This window comes from Centroberyx gerrardi, chromosome 14 (genome assembly GCF_048128805.1).
Source record: "Centroberyx gerrardi isolate f3 chromosome 14, fCenGer3.hap1.cur.20231027, whole genome shotgun sequence".
Classification (NCBI taxonomy): domain Eukaryota; kingdom Metazoa; phylum Chordata; class Actinopteri; order Beryciformes; family Berycidae; genus Centroberyx; species Centroberyx gerrardi.
Window position 1 is genome coordinate 24,238,182 of NC_136010.1, and position 21,281 is coordinate 24,259,462.

The 21,281-nt window shown below is 44.9% G+C and overlaps 1 protein-coding gene across 4 annotated transcripts in view; it reads right to left on the reverse strand.

The window, feature by feature from the left end:
- tns2a (tensin 2a) overlaps nucleotides 1-21,281 on the reverse strand; it is a 52,980-nt gene that overhangs the window by 18,132 nt on the left and 13,567 nt on the right. For 3 of the 4 annotated variants that reach the window (XM_078288493.1, XM_071927605.2, XM_078288495.1), the window contains exons 2-6: nucleotides 17,635-17,740; nucleotides 17,034-17,071; nucleotides 1,338-1,376; nucleotides 829-867; nucleotides 473-522 (exon numbers count right to left, since the gene is read on the reverse strand). In XM_078288493.1, the coding sequence (XP_078144619.1) occupies nucleotides 473-522; nucleotides 829-867; nucleotides 1,338-1,376; nucleotides 17,034-17,071; nucleotides 17,635-17,740 (272 nt within the window). The remainder of the gene's footprint in view (nucleotides 1-472; nucleotides 523-828; nucleotides 868-1,337; nucleotides 1,377-17,033; nucleotides 17,072-17,634; nucleotides 17,741-21,281) is intronic. The other variant, XM_078288494.1, reaches the window with a different exon arrangement.

Genomic DNA, 21,281 nt, shown 5'->3' on the forward strand with positions numbered 1-21,281 from the left:
AGAGGGGTGGGCATGGAGAGAAACATCATTTATTAAATTGAAGTTTATTTGTAGATCAGTGTCAACTTGTTCCACGGTGAAACTCCTGGCTGGCTGGATGGAGAGAAGGGGGATGATTGGAGAGGAAGAAAGATATGAAAAGACAGAGAGAAAGAGAGAAATTGAATACTGTGTGTCATGAAGGTCAGATCAAAACGGCGACTTGCTCCATCACATGGCTTACACTAAAACTTCTGGAAAGAGTGAAGGAGGGACAGCCATTCGTATGATGAATGACACTGATTAGAGCAAAGTTTGCATTAGTTCTGCAAGACTTTCCAGACAATTCCGATCTGGAGCGGAGCAACAAGGCAGGGCAAGTTCGCAATAGCAAGCGTGGAAAAACTGGGACTTCTACGAGGAACAGAGAGAGAATTTGAGTCATTTCAACGAACTGAAACATTGTATAAGAGATTAATGAGATGACATTTACCTTGGCAGGGTGTTTCTCTGTTTGGTGTAGGTCAGCGACTTGGTGGAGCCCTGGGGACAAAAAAATACAATAAATTCAAACTAATGGCTCACCCATAATTGACGACAATACTCAACTATATATTTTTTTCATAGAGACTCATTGAGCATCTGGCATTGCTTTCACGCTGCTGCTTTGTTTAGTGTGTGAGCTCTAAAATCTAATTCAGCTAAACCAAAAACGTTTCTCCTCTGACAGGTTTGAGCATTTCTGAGACGGATGCCGTGACACTGGGGAGCTGGGGGAAAGAGAGAGGAAAAGGGAGGAGGAGGAGGAGGAGGAGAAGAGAGGAAGGGTGCGTCGTAAAGTGTTCTCACCAGGTGCTGGACGTGTCGAGAAGGAGCGGTCCCTCTGCGCTGCTGGGAGCCAGGCAGGGAGAGAGGGATGAGAGGATGGAGGAATGGAGAGGAGGGTGTGAACGGAAGGGGGGGGGGGGGGGGTTGAGGAGGATGGAGAGAAAGAGGAAGAAGGGGCAGAGGAGGAGAAAGTAGGTAGGAGGAGAGAGAGATGGGAGGAAGGAGAGAAGGGAGTGGAGGGGAAGGAAAGGAAAGGAACGTTAATTCAACAAACAGACTCCCTAATGGATAAACATGACTACTTCCTATAGCAACATCAACATTTCTTTTTTCCTGGACTGGAACCCTGCAGTGAGTTCAGACTGGGCCGAGGGCTCGGAAACCAGAACCTTGTAACCGAGGACAGACGAACGAGGAAGAACGAGGAATGTCTCGCTCACAGCGTGCTGTTGCATCAAATAACAAACGGGAGAGAGGAGTAGAGAGAGAGAGAAGAGAGAGAGAGAGAGAGGGAGGGGGGGTCATCTTACCAGATCATTGGACGGAGCTGGGATGCATGCCGAGGTCACCTGGAACACACAAACACAGCCACATCAGCAAGACTCACACACACACACATCTTTTTTTTTGCTCCAGGAAAGAGGGAAGGGAGTGGCAAGGCCAAGAGTTGGGAGACGAGCGAGAGGAAATGCTTCCTCAAGAGATAAAGATAGAAAAATACACCCAAACAACAGGAGGTCTGACAAGCAACGAAGACATCCGCAATATTTACAGTACAATACAGTAGCTATTCATTTGTGTGATTCTCAATAGCTGAACCAAACCAAAGCAGGGGATGTGGTTGAAGGAGGCCTACTATAATATGCACCCCTAATGTCAATATACACCCACTGTGAAGGCAGTGAACCACAAGGGAACACAGTAGTTGCCTCAGTATTGTTGCACAGGGACTGAGAAAAAATTCCAAGACATTTAAAAGACACTGAAAACATTCCAAGACATTTTTGACCCTGTGTCTCAATTTGTCAACTATTACTGGGAACGTTGCCCATCTAACATTTCCCCCCAAAAAATAAGCTAGTATTTCACCGCTATAAGACAGTTCAGCGCTGCAACATGTTGAGGCCAGATTGGGGGGGGAGAATACACACAAAGTGACACTTTTAAGAGCTGCATGATGAGGGATAGAGCGAAGACAGGGCCTGCGAAAGTACTTAGACGCACTTAAGAGCCAAGTAAATAAAAGTATGGCCGATAGAGCAAAGACGGGGCCTGTAAAACTATTTGGACGCACTCTTCGTTAAGTGCCAAGTAAATAGAAGCTGACGTTTAAGAGTGTTCGCGAAAATGGCAGTACGTGCAAATGTCCAAACACACAGGCACACCAGACATAGAGACAAGAGAGACAGACAGAGAGACAGAAACACACACACACACACACACACAGTGACACATCCTATTCCCATGTCTGGTATGGGCCTATAGGTCAATGAACTGTGACCAAAGGAAGCAGGAGCTGGAACAGCAGCCCTAATGAAGGGGGCTGAGGGCCACAGTCATGCTTACGTAACACGTACACACACACACACACACACACACACATACAGCACTGTTCCTGCTGCACAGCCCTGTTTGGCCTGTTTATTTGGCTACAGGAAAAGGGCAAGGGCTTGTGTATATCTCATTGTGCACGGAGGGAAGTTACACAGGCCTTGAACCTGGGGGTGTGTCACCACTGTATGTGTGTGTGTGTGTGTGTGTGTGTGTGTGTGCCTGTACATGTTGGTGTACAGTTTGTGCCAATTTGTCTTTCTTTCTTTGTCTTTCTGTCTTTTTCTGTCTTTCTTTCTTTTTCTCAAGTACATAACATAACATAACATAACATAACTTAAGCCTCAAATTCAGTGGAGTGCTGCTGCTTTGCATAACCTCGGACATCAACAGGAAGGCGGAGGAGCAGATAATGAGCTAAATCGAGACATGCCTTGTTTCACTTTGACTGAAGTTGAAGGAAACAGGCTCTCTGGTTCAATCTCAGCTATCAAATAACTAACTGGGCAAGGTTCCTGCATGACTCAGTCGAAGAAATCTTTTTTTCCCCCTCTCCCCGTGGGAAATGAATCTCAAATCTTATCCTGTGTTGTGGTTGTGGTGGTGTGTGTGCGTGTGTGTGTGTGTGTGACGTACTTGTGAGACACTGGAAAACGGCAACATGGATGATGATTACATGTCACGTACTAGTACACGAAGAAGAATCATAGAGGAAAAAACATTAGGATAACAGGAAGATGCATAAAGTATAAGACGTGATAGCATATCGACACTTTATCTCATTCCCTCTGTTTCTCTTGCATCCTCTTCCATCTCAGTTCCTCTCCAAACGAGTCTGTCGTTCTGCAACCTAAAAAAAATTATTTCCGGTGATCTATCATGGCAATCAACTGCCTCCTTTCTCTCCCTCTTTCATATCCGTCCCTGCCTACTTCCTCTCTTTACTCTTCGCTTCTCTGTAAGAGTGAAGATGCTTGTTTCTCTCTTCTTCTATCCCGTCCCTTTCCCTCTCTCCACCACTCTGAAAGAGCCAGGATGTTTACTGATGTCTTTCAGTCTCCCTTCATTTTACATTTCAGGCATCTCGCCAATGCAGTTGTGCAGGGCAACTGTTGGCATTCCACAGGACAAACTCTCTAACCCCTAGACCACCCATTTTCATTCATTTTCATACCATCTATCCCTGGTGCTGCGCTGCATGAGCAAAGGGCCTTCACTCTCTCTTATGTCTCTCCCTTCATTCACTCTTACTTTCCCTCCATTATGTGCTGACAGTGAGTGCTGCCTCTTTACCTCTCTCTACCTCCCCTTTGTAATTCTTACAGGCCTTTCACACACACAACCCAGGGATATTACAGTGCGCTGATCGGAGTCCATAGGAGGCAATTCACACTGAGCCCCATACACGAGAATGTCCTATGGGCGGTCACCTTACAACATCATCTAAAGCGAGATGTTTACATTCTATGGTATCTTGTGTAGTGTGCCTTTTACATCACACTTGTGTGCTGGAAAAATGAGCCAAGGAGATGTTGGAGTCCCAGACAGACAGGTTAGTAACCAAACTCTGACACCAAGCAGCACAGAGTTTAACCCGGGTGTCAACCCTGATCTTGACCATGCAGGTTTTGCTGGGTCGACTAATGCCTGGTTCATGCTTTCTGTGTGGCTGGAAGCTCCACATGGACGCACTCCACCAACCTTGGCGAGAATGTTTTGCGTGCTTTCATGACAACCAAAACTCCAGTACTTTGGTGGCACTGTTGGAAAATTCAGCAATCCAACTAGGCGCCAACGAGAAAGAAACAAAACCTCTTGGACTCGGCCACCGGTTCCAGTTCCAATCCTACTTCATTCAGCCAAATCCTGGGTCTACGTAACTGCAGTGCTGTCCACGTTGTTTCAAAGTTCAGGTGGTGTGCGATCTCTCATGCAACGTCCAGCTGTGTTGGCCGTAATCAAGCATGAACCATACTTTACCTGGGTTTACCCCTTTGACACTATGGGTATCATTCACCTTCTATCCTGCACTGAACAGGACGGACTCTCTCGCTCTTTCCTTACCCTGCCCTCATTAAATGTGAAGGGACTTTGCTCTATCCCTCTCTCTCTCTTGCTCTTAACATCCCTTCATCCTCCCTCTCTCTCTTTCTTCATTTCTAATCGCTCCCTCTTATCCTCCGTTTATTCCTCTATATCCCTCGCTCCCCATGCCCAGTGAGGGGGCCTGCAGCAGGGCGATGGCTGAGCCAGAACAAACACAGCACACCAGATTCCATCTCCCCAGGCCAACACTTACGCACATACTTCCTGCTAACAGCCCTCCACCCATCTCTCTCTCTCTCTCTCCCTCTCTTTTCATCCCTCTCTTCCTTTTCCTCTCCTCCTGTCGGCTCCTCTCTCCACTTTCTCCCTCGACTTTGGCTCATTCTCTCCTCCCCTCTTTCTTGACTCGCTCCCCTATTTTTCATCCCTCCTCTTGCTCTCTCCCTTGACTTGTGCCCCATCTCATCTGGGCTTTTGCTTTTCTGCCCCTCTACTTTTCATCCCTCTTTCTTCCTCTCTTAATCTAGTTTTTATCCCTCTCTTCTTTCCCTCTATTTTTCCTCACTTTCTCTTGCTCTCTCTCTACTCCCTCTCTTCTGTTTTTGTCCCAACCTCCTCTCTCTCCCCCTCTAGTTTTCATCCCTTTTCTCCCTCTCTTCGTCTCTCCCCCTACTTTTCATCCTTCTCTTTTTCTCGCTCTAGTCTCTCTCTCCCATTACTTTTAATCCCCCTCTCTCCTATCTTTGTTTATCCTCTCCCCACTTCCTTTTCTTTCTTAATCTGTCTCCAAACAAGAACCTTCCTGTTTGTCTTCCTCTCACCTTTCCAACTTCCCACCTAGTTTTCCTCAAGTTCTTTCATTCACTCCACCTTTCTTCTCAATCGGCACTGTTGCTCTTCCATCTTAGTAGAGTGCCGCGTAACCGGAAGGTCACAGGTTTGAACCCCACAAAAGCCACTGTGTCCATCAGCAACCAAATGTCCTTGAAAAAGACAGTGAAGCCATACTTGCTCACTTGTTGTAACTTGCTCTAGATAAGTGTTTGCTAAATGACTTCAAATACACGTAACAAAGCAAATACATCAGCAGACAGCAGAAATAGTTCAACAGAAATAGCACAACACTTTTAAGTAACTGTAATATGAACATCATTGTAAATAAGAATTTGTTCTTAATTGACCTGCCTGGTTAAATAAAGGTTAAATAAAATAAAAAATACAAATACAAATGATCAATATTATCAATACAAATATGTATACTACTACTGTATTATTATTAGTAGTAGAGGTGGTGGTGGTAGTAGTAGTAGTAGTAATAGTAGTAGTCATAATAGTGCTATTAGTAGTAGAAATAGTAGTAGTAGTAGTAGTAGTAGTCATAATAGTGCTATTAGTAGTAGAAATAGTAGTAGTAGTAGTAGAAGTAATAGTACTAGTAGCAATGGTAGTAGTAGCAGTAGTAATAATGGTAGTAGTAGTAGAAGTAGTATACTGATATTATGTAATATTAATATAGGCAAGGCAAGACAAACTATGTATATAGCACAAGTCATACACAGGGCAAATTCAATGAAAGAAAGAAAGAAAGAAAGAAAGAAAGAAAGAAAGAAAGAAAACTATAGGCTGGAAATTGTACTTTCTCTATACACTCCGCCTCATACATCTTTCACTCTCAGTCAAATCCTGTCCCTCCCTTCCTCCCCACTGCCCTTTCCTCCCCTCTCATTTCTTGTTCCCTCTATCCCTCCTTCCAGGTGGGTCCAGCTGGCAAAGCTCAGGGCCTTGACCCCAACAACCCTCCCTCTCTCCCTCCCTCCACCTCTACACCCCACCCCTCCCCTCCCCTCCTCCATCCCACCGTTTCCAACCCCTCTTGCCTTTCTGCTTTCTCTGCCCTCCTTTCCTCCATCTCCCTCTCCCACCCCTCCGTCCTCCTCCTCTCCATCCGTGGTGCTGCTGCAGTGGCCCGCGCTCCTCCAGTCCTTTCCACGCTCTTTGATCCATCAAAGCCAGAAGGAGCATAGCTAATGGATAATGCACAGCCCTGCTCTCAACGCATGGCTTCAGAGCTATGGGCTCTAAGAGGGATAACTAGGGGATGAGGTAGCAGCCCTGGTATGTTATTAGTGTGAGAAAAGGGTGTGTGCGTGTGTGTATGTGTGCACGTGTGTGGATGTACATGTGTGAGTGTGTAATGTTTGTGAGTGTGTGTGTGAGAGAGAGGGAATGCAAGAAGAAGATTTAGAGGGATAAGAGAAGAGAAAAATGGAGAATATGTCCGTATGAGTGCTCTGTCAGTATGTTGTGATGTTGTGGGAGGTCTGTGTGTGTGTGTGTGTGTGTGTGGGTGGGTGTGTGGGTGGGTGGGTGTGTGTGAGAGAGAGAGAGAGAGAGAGAGAGAGAGAGGGAGAGGAGAGAGAAGAGAAAGAAGCAGGAGATATAGATATGAGATAAGATGTCTATTTACTACATTATTGCTGCTAACACTGATACTTATTGTTTTGTGTAATTACTACTAGTCATCTGTAAAATGTTTAGAACATTATTTAAATTGATACTATATTGCTTTGGCAACATGTGTTTCTTTCCTGTCATGCTAATAAAGCAGATTTGAAGTGAACTAAATTGAATTAAGAAGAGAGAATGGGACGTGTGTGTGTGTACGCGTGTGAGTGTGAGTGTGTGTGTGTGTGTGTGTGTGTGTACATCTCTGCACATTAGAAGTACCAAGGAGGCCCCTTTCTGGCCCATTTGACACCAAAAGGAGTGGTGAGTGAGTCGGACAGTAAGGAAACTGTGCCAATAGATGCACAACTAAACCAAGTCCTTGAACATCAGTGCAGCAACAAGTCACTGTTGCACCAGCTGCAGGCAGTAAGAAGGGATACACCTGTGTCCATTACATCTGTGAGAAAACTAAATAGTGAGAACCAGTCCAGTTCCAGGTCAAACTGCATCTATTCCTTGGTTCCATGTGAACACAGCACTCACATAACATGTGTCCACGACCATTTCGTTTGATGCCTCGGGCCTAATTGCCCCCCTCCCCATTCCTAGAGCTCCCACAGGAGAGCCAATCAGAGTGCATTGATGAAAGCTGCATCCAATCAGCAGTGAAAGCCGATGCCAACCATGACCTTGTGCTTTCATCATCACCATCATCAGAGAGGGAGAGAGAGAGAGAGAATTCAGGGGGCCTTGAGCTGAAAGTGACGTCTTACAGCAATAACACCCAAGAGAGCAATCTTTACTCTGATTACGGGTGCAGTGGTGATGCAACAGGTATGAGATGCAACCAAGCATTGTCAGTATCACTGACGTACATGCAATCAGTGTACAGAACGCCCTCAGCGGTCTTAAGGCTTTTAGACAAGATACCAGCATATATGTACTGAATGGAAGGTTTTTCACAAAGTAGTATAGATGCATAAGATACATAAAAACAGGAGAAAGCAAGACAGATTGCCTGGCTGAGACTACACACTGTATAATAACAGTTAAAGCCTTCTCAAACAGGGGTTCTGGTTAATGTACCTCAAAATACCATTCCAAAATACCAAGAAAGATGCCTAGTGTAGATATCCCAACTCCCTACACTACCCCAAAGGCAATATTGCTCACACTTGTCAAGAGCGGAGAGAGAGGGAGTGTGAGCCATACTGTATGTCTTTACATCTTTCACCTGTTTCCTGTCATAGTTCAAATACCAAATAGATGAGCGGTGAAAGGAATGTTTAGTAAAAGCTGCCTGAACCACTTTAAATCATGCTAGGAAGGAAGGGAGGAAGTAGCAGGATTGTTTTTTCACGTTCATTTGTTCAATCAAACTGAAATACGTTGACATTATGAGGGGGATGAAGTGCGTTGGCTATCACATACTCCTTTTTTGCACCAATGTCATATGCATCCACCTGTTATCTAAAGCCTTTAGGGAAATGTATGGGGGAGAAGTCCTTACTACCATTGCTATTGTCCACTCTGTACAGCAGTCTAGCTGTCAAACTGTGTTTAGGGGGTAAAGTGATTATTTGGTTGTGTGCAAGCTGAGAATTAAGATGCAGGCCTCACAGAATCCCCACTTGTTTGGAAAGTGATTTGTCATGTGGGATACATGCAGTTTATCATGCGTTTCACGTAATCAAGAATCAGTATCCTAACAGAACCTGGGTGCATGTCTGTAAACCAGTCCATTAACAGTCTGTTAGCTGGAGTACGATTCCTCATAATTTGTTTTTTTACAAAGTAGGCAGCCCTTGCCTCACAATTGATCTGTCTTAAAGACAGTGGGAGACATCAAAGGGATACAGAATGGGAGAAATACGGGAGAAAAAGTTCTGGCAAGATCTTAACCCAGCAGGGGGACATATGGCTCCAGAGTGGAGGAGCTTGAACACCACACCATGTTTTGCACACTGCATGCACCCACTGCATGCAAAAAAAGCCATATAACTGTGAATAACTGACAGCGACTTAAAAGTTTTGAATAACTTTTAAAATGAAACCTAAATTCCTATGGATGTCGTAAATGCAGATGATGTCTCTTCACGCACCAACTTTCAGGAGTCGTTTTATGGTGTTTTGAGTTATCTGGCTTAGCCGTATAACTATCCTTCAAATGCACCCCACATGTCTAATGCCTCTTAATCGTGACAAGGTGGGCTGGCTCAGACTGCATGAGAACAGCAGAGAGCGCCCAGCCTAACGACGGGGGGACTTCAAGGCCTCGGCTAAGCAAAAACAACTCCGATGGGTGAAACACCTCGATCCCCTGGACTTAGGAGTCCCCTATCGCCTCTCTCTCAAACACTCGTGGGTCCGTTTCTGTTTGCGGGGCCCGCTAACAAAGCGCTTATCTGTGTTTTCTTTCTTTTTCCTTTTTTTCGGTTTTTCGAACCGATCGGCCCATATTTCTCTCTCTCTCTCTCTCTCTCTCTCGCTCTTTGTCTCTTGTTCCCACACTTTCTTTTGACCCCAAAGGGAAAGAAAGGGGTTTCTGTCTCTCCGAGTTCGGTTCCCTCTCCTCCAAACAGCTGAGAGGGAGGCTGAAGATATTGGAGGAGAGGTCACATGGGTCCCTGCGGTGGAGCTTTAATGACCGAGTGGGTTGCAATTCCCTGTTATGGAGCTAGGGTCAACAGTTACCGCCACCCCACCAACACACACACACACACACACACACACACACACACACAAAGGTATGCGGACGGAAACACACATTTACACAAACTGGAATGCACAAATGTCACATTAACAAATGCAGATGTGTACACAGGATTTGTAGATGCATGCACATGTGTACACACACACACACACCGACACAGCAGTCCTCTCATCCACCCATCGCTCCCTCCTTCCAAGCCAAACAAGGGCTGAAAGAGCAAAGTCGGACAAAAATAAACAGGGGTAAATAAATAGAGCAGGAAGACCTCGGCCGGGACGAGATTGGGAGAGATCAACAATGGAAAAATCTCCTGTGAACGAACCAACACGGGGCATTATTACAGATCTCAGTGCTTCCCTCCCTCTCCGCCCTCTGCGGTCGAGCTTTCCTCAGCGGAGCGTCTCTCTCGCTCATCCATGGGACATGTCGCCGCTGAAGTTCAGGACACATTCACAATAAAAGGGCACCAAATTACCAAAAGCACCGCCCCCTCCTCCTTTCTATATTTGCAGTGCTGATCCCTCGTCCAAAGCAGTGTTTACCATACGCACAAAAATGCATTGGTGCTCCTCAGAGAGGCATTGTGCATTGTCAACAGAATGCTCTAAGGCATCATCTCCCTCCGCAGCGCAGCAGAATACACAAACAAGACGCAGCCCTGTTGCGAAACTCTTGATTCTCTTCCGGTCCGTATTTTTTTCTCTTGTCATTGAGGCCCAAAGATCTGAATTTAGTTCTGTGGGATACAAGGAGACTCACTGAGAGGCAGGCAGATAGAAAAGAGTCAAGGTTGAAAAGGGGACTTTATACTGTGCATCTGGTGGGCCCCCACATTAAAGTAGCAATAGAGTAGAAATAAGTTTTCATTATACTATGTCAGACCAATGCCAATAGGTCTCTATCTAGCTTTATATCAGCCTCTGCACAATTAATACTTTTCCTCATAGATTTGTCATAATCTAAAAGCACCCATAATTCAAATCCAATACAAATAGTTCACGTGGATTTCACTAAAATAGATATCCGGCTTGTCCTACATTACACTGGTTCTCAATATTTAAGACGCTGATATCCCAACTGTCTCTTCCTGTTGTGTTCAGGGCGGACAGACCAGTCCCACTGGCCAATTAGCCAGGCTTATCCCCCTGCCGACACACACACACACACACACATACAGTTGGCTGGCAGTGTCCCAGCCTGGCAAAGTTAACTGTCACGCTTGTGGTTTTAACTCTCATCAACATCGCTCTGACTCACTCACTCGTTCATTCCGTGGCTCGGCCCACACTCGCTGCATAGACACACACACACACACACACACACACACACACGCACGGACAGCTTGAACTCAAAACAAGCCAGCCTATCTCGGCAATTACCAGAGCCGTCTGTGATAACGTGGTGACTCCTTAACAGTTAGGAGGAACAGTCATACTCCGGCTAATGTTAAAACGATACAGTCGGATCCTATTATCCTGAATGAGTCACGCTGACTACATGAGTATTTGGTGAACTGCTTTGCCTGCAGGAGAGAAACCAAAGGCCTGCTTTCCACAACAAGGCCACAAAATGCTAAAGAGGGATTACTCATGACTGATGTCACTCAGTTTCGCCCCCATACAACATTTCTGTGATACTTTCCGCCACTTATTGAAATGATTTACCAGGTTGCTAATGCTGTTTAAATGAATCAGCAATGGTTTTGATCTTGCATTGGGAACATTTTATGAATTCCCAGAACATGTAATGTCAGAATGTGTAATGGTTGAAAACCCCTAAACTCAGCATTCGAACAAAGTTGTGGCTAACATTTATTAGCAGCAGCTAGGAAACCAATTACAGCTCAAACTGGCCGGGCAGTGAGTGACATGTTCCTACAGTGATGATGACATCACTGGAACAACCAGGAAGCGATCTGACCCCGAGGTTTCTATTAGAGAGGAACTCAGCGGGGAAGAGGGGATGTTGGGTCAGCTGTGATGTTGAGCTGTAGGTTAGGAAAACATGGGAGAAGATGGGCCATGGTGCTACTTCTTCCATCCCTCCATCATTCCATCTCCACATCCTCCACTTCCTGTCCTCTGTCTCTACTGTATGTCCTATATCTAAGGGTCAGTTTTGTTAGAACAGAACTGGGGTAAAATCAGTATAGATAGTATAGCAGTGTTGGCTATATGACACAACATTGTTGGTTGTGTGTGTTGGGAAATGTTACATTGGCTCAAAATTAATAATACAAGTGATTATATTATCTGAAATGTTTACAACTGATATGTATTGATTACATCAACTAAAACATTATTTTATAAGCAAAGGCCTTAAGACAAAATGAAATGTCAATACTATTCCATAGTGAGTTTACTTGCATGGCAGCAAAAATTTGTACGGTTTTACCAACATAGAAATCAAATATATGAACATACAGTATATGGAAATGCCATATATGTCCATATACTGTATGTCACAAGTAAGAATTGGCCATTTTTGTATATGTACTATATGTCTGCCCATGTCCCAATATACCAACATATACAGTATGTAGCATACTGTATGTTAGTGTCTTTCAGATGCAGTAACATATATGGCCATATATTAAATTTCCATACATGTTGGAACAAATGACTCTTCTCTCTATATCATGGCGTTAAATAAAACAGCTTGAGTCAAGGAGCAGGATTCAAACAGTGTCAGAGATAGGAAAAGTAGCAGGAGGTTTGTAGATTGCTGCTCCTCTGCCTCCTCCTTCTCTCTATCATCTAGTGTGCATTTTCTTTTATAAAACTAAAGTGGGGCCGGGGGCAGGACGACAACCACGGCTGTCCTGATGACAGGGTTAGGGTTAGGAAAACAGCAGGCCTCCCATCCCTCCATCCCTTCCCCCGCTTCCTCTCTATCTATCTCTGCTGTACTGTGCATCCTCTTCTTGCAAAGAGGAGTGGGCAGTGCAAACAGTAGGCAGCTTAGCCTCATGTGAAATCTATTTTGACAAGTCCAGCAGATAAAAGGACTGATAGGAGAGACAGGCGAGGAGGAATCTTGATACAAAGAGGAGAAGACAGGGATTCAGATCTCAGTTGTGGTGAGCAGGGACTGTAATTATTGTACTACACAGCTCTACGCCTCCAACACACACCGCAAAACAGCAGTTAGCCCGGCCAGCTCTCTGTAAGCCGGATCAACAGTCACTCAACCATTCTTCCAGTTAGTAAACTGGACAGTGTGAGAGCCAGTCAGTCAATCTACTCCTCAGTCAGTCAGTCAGTCAGTCAGTTACAGTTACAGTTACAGTTAAAGTTAAAGTTACAGTTAAAGTTAAAGTTACAGTTACAGTTACAGTTACAGTTAAAGTTACAGTTGCAGTTACTTACAGTACAGTACAACAAACAGACACAATTTCATGAGGCGAACATCTTTCCTCCATTGAGAAGCGAATAATGCACACAGCATGATGGGATAGGTGAGGAAAGTTGAAAAAAAACCTGTATATTATGTAAATGAGCACAATGATCGCAACGCAAGAACCAATCACATTCAGGCAAAAAGCTGGAGATTGTTGGTCTTCCTGGTGTGTTACTTTAGCTGCTAATTGTTAGCTTGCTAGCCTAACTATCTCATCACATCCAAACAGCTGTAGCCACTTAGCTAGCTAGCTCGCTAAAGCCCAATGTCACCATTACATTTTCCATACATATGCTATGGATATTTGGGTAAAATGAAATGAAGAAAATGATAAAATACACAATAGGTCTCCATAAATAAGTTGAACAAACTAAGAATTTGCTTAAATGCTTGTCCCCAAAACACATCCAGTGAAACACCAACAAGCAACGACGTTTGATAGAGTGAAGCGTCGAAAAGTGGTTGTGCTTGGCCTGCATGTACCGTTAGATGACTAGTCAGTCAGTCACTCAGGCTACTAGTCATTCACCCAGTCAGTCACTTACTCTACTAGTCAACCTGCCAGTCAATCAGTCTCTGAGTCTACTAGTAAGTCAGCCAGTGTCCAAGGGTTTCAGTCTTGTACTTCTATTCCTCCCAGTAAGTCTGCCAGTCAGCCATACAGTCAGTCAGACAGTCAGTGAGATTTGATATCAATGTGGGGTTTTCCGAGTCAGCCAGTCCACCAGTCAGCCAAGCAGACAGTCAATCAGGCAGTCGGCCAGACAGTCAAGGAGTTGATATCACTGGGGGTAGGCCGACTCCTGTTTGGCTCTACTCGTCTGTGAGCAGATAGTAAGTCAGTCAGTCAAACAGTCTCGGGGTTTCCTCCCAGAGCAGCGGAAATGCCTCCTCTTGCCTAATTAGACAGGCAGGCCAGTCAGCGCGTCATGGGCTACATTCACTGACTTTAATCCTTCCTCCTCCCACTGTTCCCCTCTCCTTCTCTCCCTCTCTCTCCCCCTCCCTCTCTCCCTGTCTTTCTCCATCCATCTCTCCATCTTGTTGCCCCTGGCCCCAAGTCACCCCCCCGTTCCCTGTGGACTAAATTTTCCACTTCGGATCAAAGATAAGGGGGGACTGTTCTCTGAGAGAAGAACATGCTGGAATAAAGTTGTTTTTGGCCTTCTGTATGCACGCGCGTGTGTGTGTGTGTGTGTGTGTGTGTGTGTGACTTCTAAAACAGAGATGAGCCAGCTGGAGGCTGTTGACCTTGTGGGCAAAGAGTAGAGAGAGAGAGAGAGAGAGAGGGAGAAAGAGAAAGAGAGAAAAAGAGAGACAGAGAGACAAAAAAAAAAAAAAAAGAAAACTGGCATGAACTGTACAGAGAGGAAGCAGAGGAAAGACCAGGAAAGAAGGTGAAGGAAACCCAGCCAGTCAAATTGTCACTATTCTTTGTTTCTGGGGAGGAAGTTTAGGAAAAGTTTAGGGGGTTTTCCAGAGAACTGGAGAAGACCCACTGACGGGATACAGGACGGCGTGGTAATGGGATGATTTGTCACCGAGCTTACGGCAACACCAGCCGGGTGGGGACGTAAATAGATTCCTGCTGAGAACAGGATGGCTCGCAGATGACAGGGAGCAGACCTCCAGATGTGTCCGTGTGTGAGCAGAGACACACAAACATACGAACACTGCAGAAAACACACACACATGCACACAAACACAGTAAATATGCTCATGTAGCTGGGTAGAGATGGTTTGCCTCATTTAAGAACACAAGGTTGTAGTTAATAACTGCCAAATGTGAAGTAAGTGCAAGTGAGCAAACACCTTGAGCTAATAACACGGGTACGGGGTTCACAATTCGATACAACCATGATACGATGTAATAATAAAAGTTCAATGACAACAAACTATGACAATGCAGAATTCTGTTTATTTATGAGCCACAAATCTTTCTAGCAATGGCATTGGCTCGCTAGAATGTAAACAACTATTTTAAAGTGTCATTACAAAGTGCAAATAATATAATTTGGATGGAGAGCTTGTGAATTGTGATGGGCAAGCCGTCTCGTTGGTGATTACTACAGCAGAATAAAATGTAGCTGATATCGCAATACTTTTTTTGCATTGCGATATATTGAATTTTGATATATCGTCCCATTCCTAAATGATACTGTATTCTCCATAGAAAAGATGAATGCAGCTGATCAAGTAGGGAGCCAGAGAGCAGAGATCACAGTCAAATAAACTGATAATTAACTAGGACTATAAATAGTCTCCTGGTCTCATGAGCAATGGATGATTTGTTCAAATTTGACAAGGAGGGTGGCCCAAATTGTTTTCCTTGAGTTTAAAATCTTCAGTCAACGAGGAGGAAGCATTTCATAATTCGCATTATCAGAGAGGGATGCCACCCCACCTCCGTCCTGCCTCATCCCCCCCCCCCCCCCCCCCCCCCCCCCCTCCTACTCACGAGGTTAGATAACAGCTGAGATGGTCACTGCAGCCAGACTCCCACACCCTGCCTTATCTGACCGCTCCCTTCCTGGGCCAAACCGATGGATATCACTGTCTAAACTACCAACAACAACCAGACATCAGACAATTACAGTGAGGCTATCAAACAACATCCTGGTCCTTTGTGTGTTCAACTTCTCAGGCATTGACATCAGTGGATAAAATCGGTCCAACATTACCACTCTAATCTAACTTTTTTATGATCTGATACAAGGGTTTCAAAAAGGAGATACTGATTTGAAAAATGTGACACTCCGATGATATGATTGCTGGCATTACTGAACTTACTAGCTATATTGAGCCCTTAAAAATAGCAATAATAATCTTTACTTTGACATATTGAGCAATGAAAAATCAAGTAACAATTTTTTCTTGACATGTAGTATTTTGGAATGATGGCCTTCTTTTGCGCACCATTTTACAAATAACTTTTTTTATAATCTGGTCCAATATTTGTATACTTGTTTCATTCATTATTGCTTTATTTATGATTGATTATCTATGATTTTACATATGTAAAATCTCTCTCACCTCACCTTAAAGTAAAATCAGTATTCTGTCCCATGCAATGTGATAGACAAACTGAGCCCATTTTGTGTTTCTTATGTCATACTGTACTGAGACCTATATGATCCTAAACTAGGAGCCTGAGGCCGAGGCTTTCATGGGTCAAAATCAATACAATAAAACATAAAAAACTAATCTTTCTTGTTCATATCCAACATATGATAGAAAGAATAATCCAGAATCAAAGAAACCTATAGTTGAGGATACAAGACAACCCATATGACAAGACTTTCTTATTGCTCTTGCCCTTTCAAAGCCATCCCTTCATCCCTGAACTCATCCTCGGGGTTCTTCCTCTCCTCAGATAAAAGGCGAGAGGACGGAGGGACGGCAGAGGAGCGAGGCTCGTCTCTGCCACACGCCTTCGCCCAATGACGCTTGGCGCTCGCTCCCTCGCCCGTCGCCTGCTAAGTCTCCCCTCCGGCCACGGCTGGCATTCTCCCCCACCTCGCCCCTCCGTCGCTCCATCCCTCCGTCTATTCATTATACCGTCCCTCCATCAATGACCCTTTCACAGAGGCAGCAGTGTGGGGTTTGGGTGAGGCTCTCGGCTCGCTGCTCGCTCGGAGGAATGCAACAGAGCGGCCTTCATATTAGCAGAGACCTCAGGACTTCTGCTCTCATACTGCAAATGTCATGAGTCTTTTAACACTCCAGTAGCATAACAACCTACTAATTCATAAGGGGACTACCACTCCATTTAAGAATTTAGGGAACATAAGGAGAAGAATGGGAGAAGAGCAGAAATGTTCGTAATCCATTTCTTTCCCATACTTCCTTACAGTTTACTTAAATCTGGATCTGTTCTATAGAGAATGACTTGGGAAAGATGGGTAATATGGCTGAAAGTGGAACCAGGCAGATATTCCGGAGAAAAAAAGGTACATTTTCTGTTTCAGAACTGACAAAACTTCTATAAAGTTGCATTCATTTGGGTAAAAACCAAATATATCAGTCTGCTGAAGACTGTTTACTGTATGGCGGTGAAGTTGATCCTTACCTTGGCCTCGCATTTCCTGTGAGTGGCTGTCTTGCATACTAAGAAGAGAAGAATGAGAGGAGGAAGGAGGGAGAGGGAGCGGTAGAGTTGTACCAGGGCAGAATGGAGGAGGGAGGGAGAGAGGGAGGGAAGAAAGGAGACAAAATGATTACTGTCTTGATTCAACTATTCGGTTATTTATACTCGGCATCCAAAATTCATTTTCTACATCTGATGCGGTGAGTTTAGCCCGTCGTTCTAACCTTAGACTGTGTGTTTTTGATCGTCTTGTGTATTTATTGCATGCCAGGCTGTGCGAAGTACAAATCTTGATATCATCCTTGTCAAGCCACCCTATGTCCTTTGTTCACCTATGGCTTTCTTCTCTGGTTCAACATATTCATTGGTTACATCTGCACTCGCACACCAGCATGCCGTCATCGTCCGCCATTTTCTTCTTGGTCGATCACTATTGTGGCCAATAGTGGCCAAAATTGCTGAGTCTGAAGGGGCTTTAATTGTATACAACTGAGCAGGAACAGCAAGACGGGGCAAGAGAATGGGGTGGGTGGTCGTGGTGTGTGTGTGTGTGTGTGTGTGTGTGGGGGGGGGGGTTGTTTACCTCTGCAGAAGGAGCCCACGTTGTCAACGCACTGACGACACACACTGCACTGCCGCTTCTTCTTGAAGGTCTTCTCCTTGAAGACGTGGGGCTCTCCCTTCCCCGTCTGCACACACACACACACACACACACACACACACACAGAAAAAAGAAGATTTACGCTCTGTTAGAAACCCAGTACATGACCAGACGTGGTAATGCAGCCCGTGGAGCCGCCCACTCTCAAAGCCCTGTAAGAATCCCTGTTTGACCCGCGTCCAACGGTTTGACTTGGCAAATGTTAAATCCCTTCTGGTAACCCTCGATACACTTCTGACAGGATGAAAACAAGACGCACAAGAAAGCAGGAAAAGAAAGATAGAAAGCAAGAAAGAAAGAAAGAAAGCTGGTGAGTTACTGGGCTGTAATAGTGGCAGGAGCTTAGAGTTGTCAGCTCTAACCTGTATGTATGAGGTGAAGAAGAGGAGAGCGTACTTTGGGGGGTGTGTGTGTGTGTGTGTGTGTGTGTGTGTGTGTGTTTGAGTGTGTGTGCATGCGCATGTACAAGTATGTGTGTATCCATTCTGTACTCCCTCTTGCCTGCTGAACTTCTGTTCTGGTTGTGTAACTGTCTTCCAGTAATAATCCTTGAGGTTCCCGCCCACCCATACCCCACTATAATCCTGAGTGTGTTTGTGTGTGTGTGTGTGTGTGTGCGTCTAGAGAAGAGAGTGTGTTCATCTCTATTTCTCTACGTGTGTGTGTCTGGGAAAGAGAGAGAGAGAAAGAGTACGTTTCCCTCTATTTCTCTCTCTCCCCCTTGTGCGTCAGTCTGCGGGTTAGTGTGTATGTCAGTATGTGTGTGAGTGTGTGTGTGTGTGTGTGTGTTAGCCATTCCCGCCCAGAGTGCCTCTTTGTTTCCCAACATGGGATCAGCTCCACAGATCACTGGGCCTGACGTGAGTCTATGGAGGCTTTGAACATGAGAACGCTAACGACCAAGGGCTAAGTAGGGGGATAGCTTAGCATGTTTCACGCATGGATGCATAATGGGAGGAGGAGGGGGGAAAAAAAGGTGAGGGCATGTGAACACAAGAGCTCTCATATATGTGCAGTGTCATTCAGAGAAGCTCGGATAGATATTACGCAAACTGCCGTGTCTCCAGTCAAAAACGAACTCCCCAATGTAATGGATTGATCAAATTTTGACGAAATTTGGGGGAATGATGCATCTCACCACTGCGTTACAGCATTTTCAAAATGACACTGATTGGCCCAAGGGGGTCGCTACAATTACAAGCCAAAACAAGGCGACATACTGGTTACTGATTGGCTCAGAGAGGAACTGCATCATCGGTGGGAGACGACATGTTTACTGTTGCTTTGTTTTAACATGGTTTGGCATATAGACCGATAAATACATATAGTCGAAAGCTGACACCCTGTTGTTTCGACTCATACTCATAACATAAAATGTCAATTAGAAGTAGATGAGGTCATTTTGTTTATATGTAGATGAGTCAACAGTTATGAGTCATGTTATTTTTTTGACCCAATACTTTTACCTAATGCTTCTCTCAACACTTTTGGCTGTGTGTCTTCACTCATCTACATGTAAATATGAGCACAAACACACACACAAATTCCATTAGCATCATCATCATCATCATCGTCATCATCTTCATCATCAGTGCATGAAGGTAGCCATTTGAAAGCAAGCGATCCTCTGCTGCTGTGAGTCACACTGTGTTTTCAATGCTTTGGGAAATTAAACTGATACGAACACATAAAGGGTTTTTTGTTTCCTCTGTGTGCTTTTCCTCCTTGGTAACAAAAAAAGGGGGCTGTTTGCACACTTTTCCATTATCCTCCTGTTCTGACTGTGTTCTAGGGACCAGACAGTGTTTGGACAGCTGCCTGCCTGGCATCGCCCTCTGCCAGCCGCGTTCAGCGGCCGCTGGCCCGCTGCAGCATGCACATGCTGCAGCCGCAGCACCCTGGATGGAGGTGGAGTGAGTGGGTGGGTGGAGTGGGTGGGTTAGGTGATGTGTGTTATGTAATATGGTGCGGTTGGGGGAGTGACAGCCCTCTCCGAAACTGTGTTTGCCTCGGGAAATCGAATATTTTTAAGTCGTACATATTTTTAATTCATTTGTGTCTCAGTATATTCTACTGCTGTTATCCTGCACACCCTGCACACATCCTACAATTCCTATATTTTGGTACTTTTCATTCAAATATTTCTACTTGTTAGGTTCTAGTGTTGTAAAAGTTAACACCCCCCCCCTTTTCACCCTACTCTTATTTCTATTGTATTTTTCTTTGCTGTATCCTATTACTATTTGCTGCTGTAACTATCTAATTTCCCCCCAGGGACCATTAAAGTTTCATGTTATCTTATCTTAATCCTGTATTTTCATGAATCCCTCACTTGGCCTCCTTTCCTTTCTGCCAGTCCACCCTCTCCTGAACCCCATACAAAACAATCGCCCCTTTGCCTCGCCTCATGACCAATTTAACTAGCTCATGTCCTCCTCCCTCAGCCCCTCAGTCCCTCTGCCTTAACATTTATGCCCACTGACCAAGCATGCTAGATAGTAGATACAGACCTTGACACACACACACACACACACACTCACACAAGACCATTGAACCTGAGCCTGTATGGAAATGTCCACCAGACCAAGAGTTCTTCTGTTATTGGACCTTAGAAGTTACAAACAGATAGACAGACCAACAACCACTAGGTCGACCAGTTAGCAGTATCCATAGACTAGCCTGTGTGTGTGTGTGTGTGTGTGTGTGTGTGTGTGTGTCTAGGCATGCATGCATAAAAGTGCTTGTGTCTGTGGATGGGTCTTGTTCCCACACTCAATTATGTTGTGGCGTTGTGTGTTTGCATGCATGCATACATGCTTGTGTCCGTGCTCATTCACATCTATGAACATGCGTGATAGTCTTATGTGTGTGTGTGAGTACACGCACACACTAGTATACACATGGGGCCCACGGTGAGTTTAAATAAAGCAACCCAATTACTGCCGACTCAACCACAGTGGTGATGAGGGCTGAGAGATAAACACATAGAGGAGAGGCTGGCAACATTCCTCCTGTTTCAGACACAATCAAGACTGCCATACAGTCCGACCACATGCAATCATGGTCAGACAGTGATACATGACTCCGCTACTGGATGCTGTGTAAGGTCTCATAACGGATGGACACCAGTATAAGCTGCTACACTGTGGTTTTCGTGAGGTGCCTGGACAGTAAATTAAGGACTTTTGGTCTCGTTGATGTCATGGAGTTGGTTTAAGCAGAACAAGCATTCTAATTCTCAAGCTCTTATTGCAGATGTAGCCATCTAAATAGCAAGTCTCACTTTTACTGCATGCAGTCAACCATTGCTGTGCTGCTTGTCCACGCTTACCCCTCAAAGTGAGCTGTGGCATTGACCAATCACTTGGGGCGACAGGGTGGCCTAGCACTTGAGTGACTGTCCCATTGCCAAAACTTTGATCCCTGCAACAGCCGTGTTCTGTCAAAGTGTCCTTGGGTAAGACAATAAACCGAAGACCTTCAACCAAAAGGCCTAAAATGTAAAATGCAAATGCTACCCCTGTAGTTAGATGAACACAATTCTCTCCTCCTTTCATGAGCAAATGTCT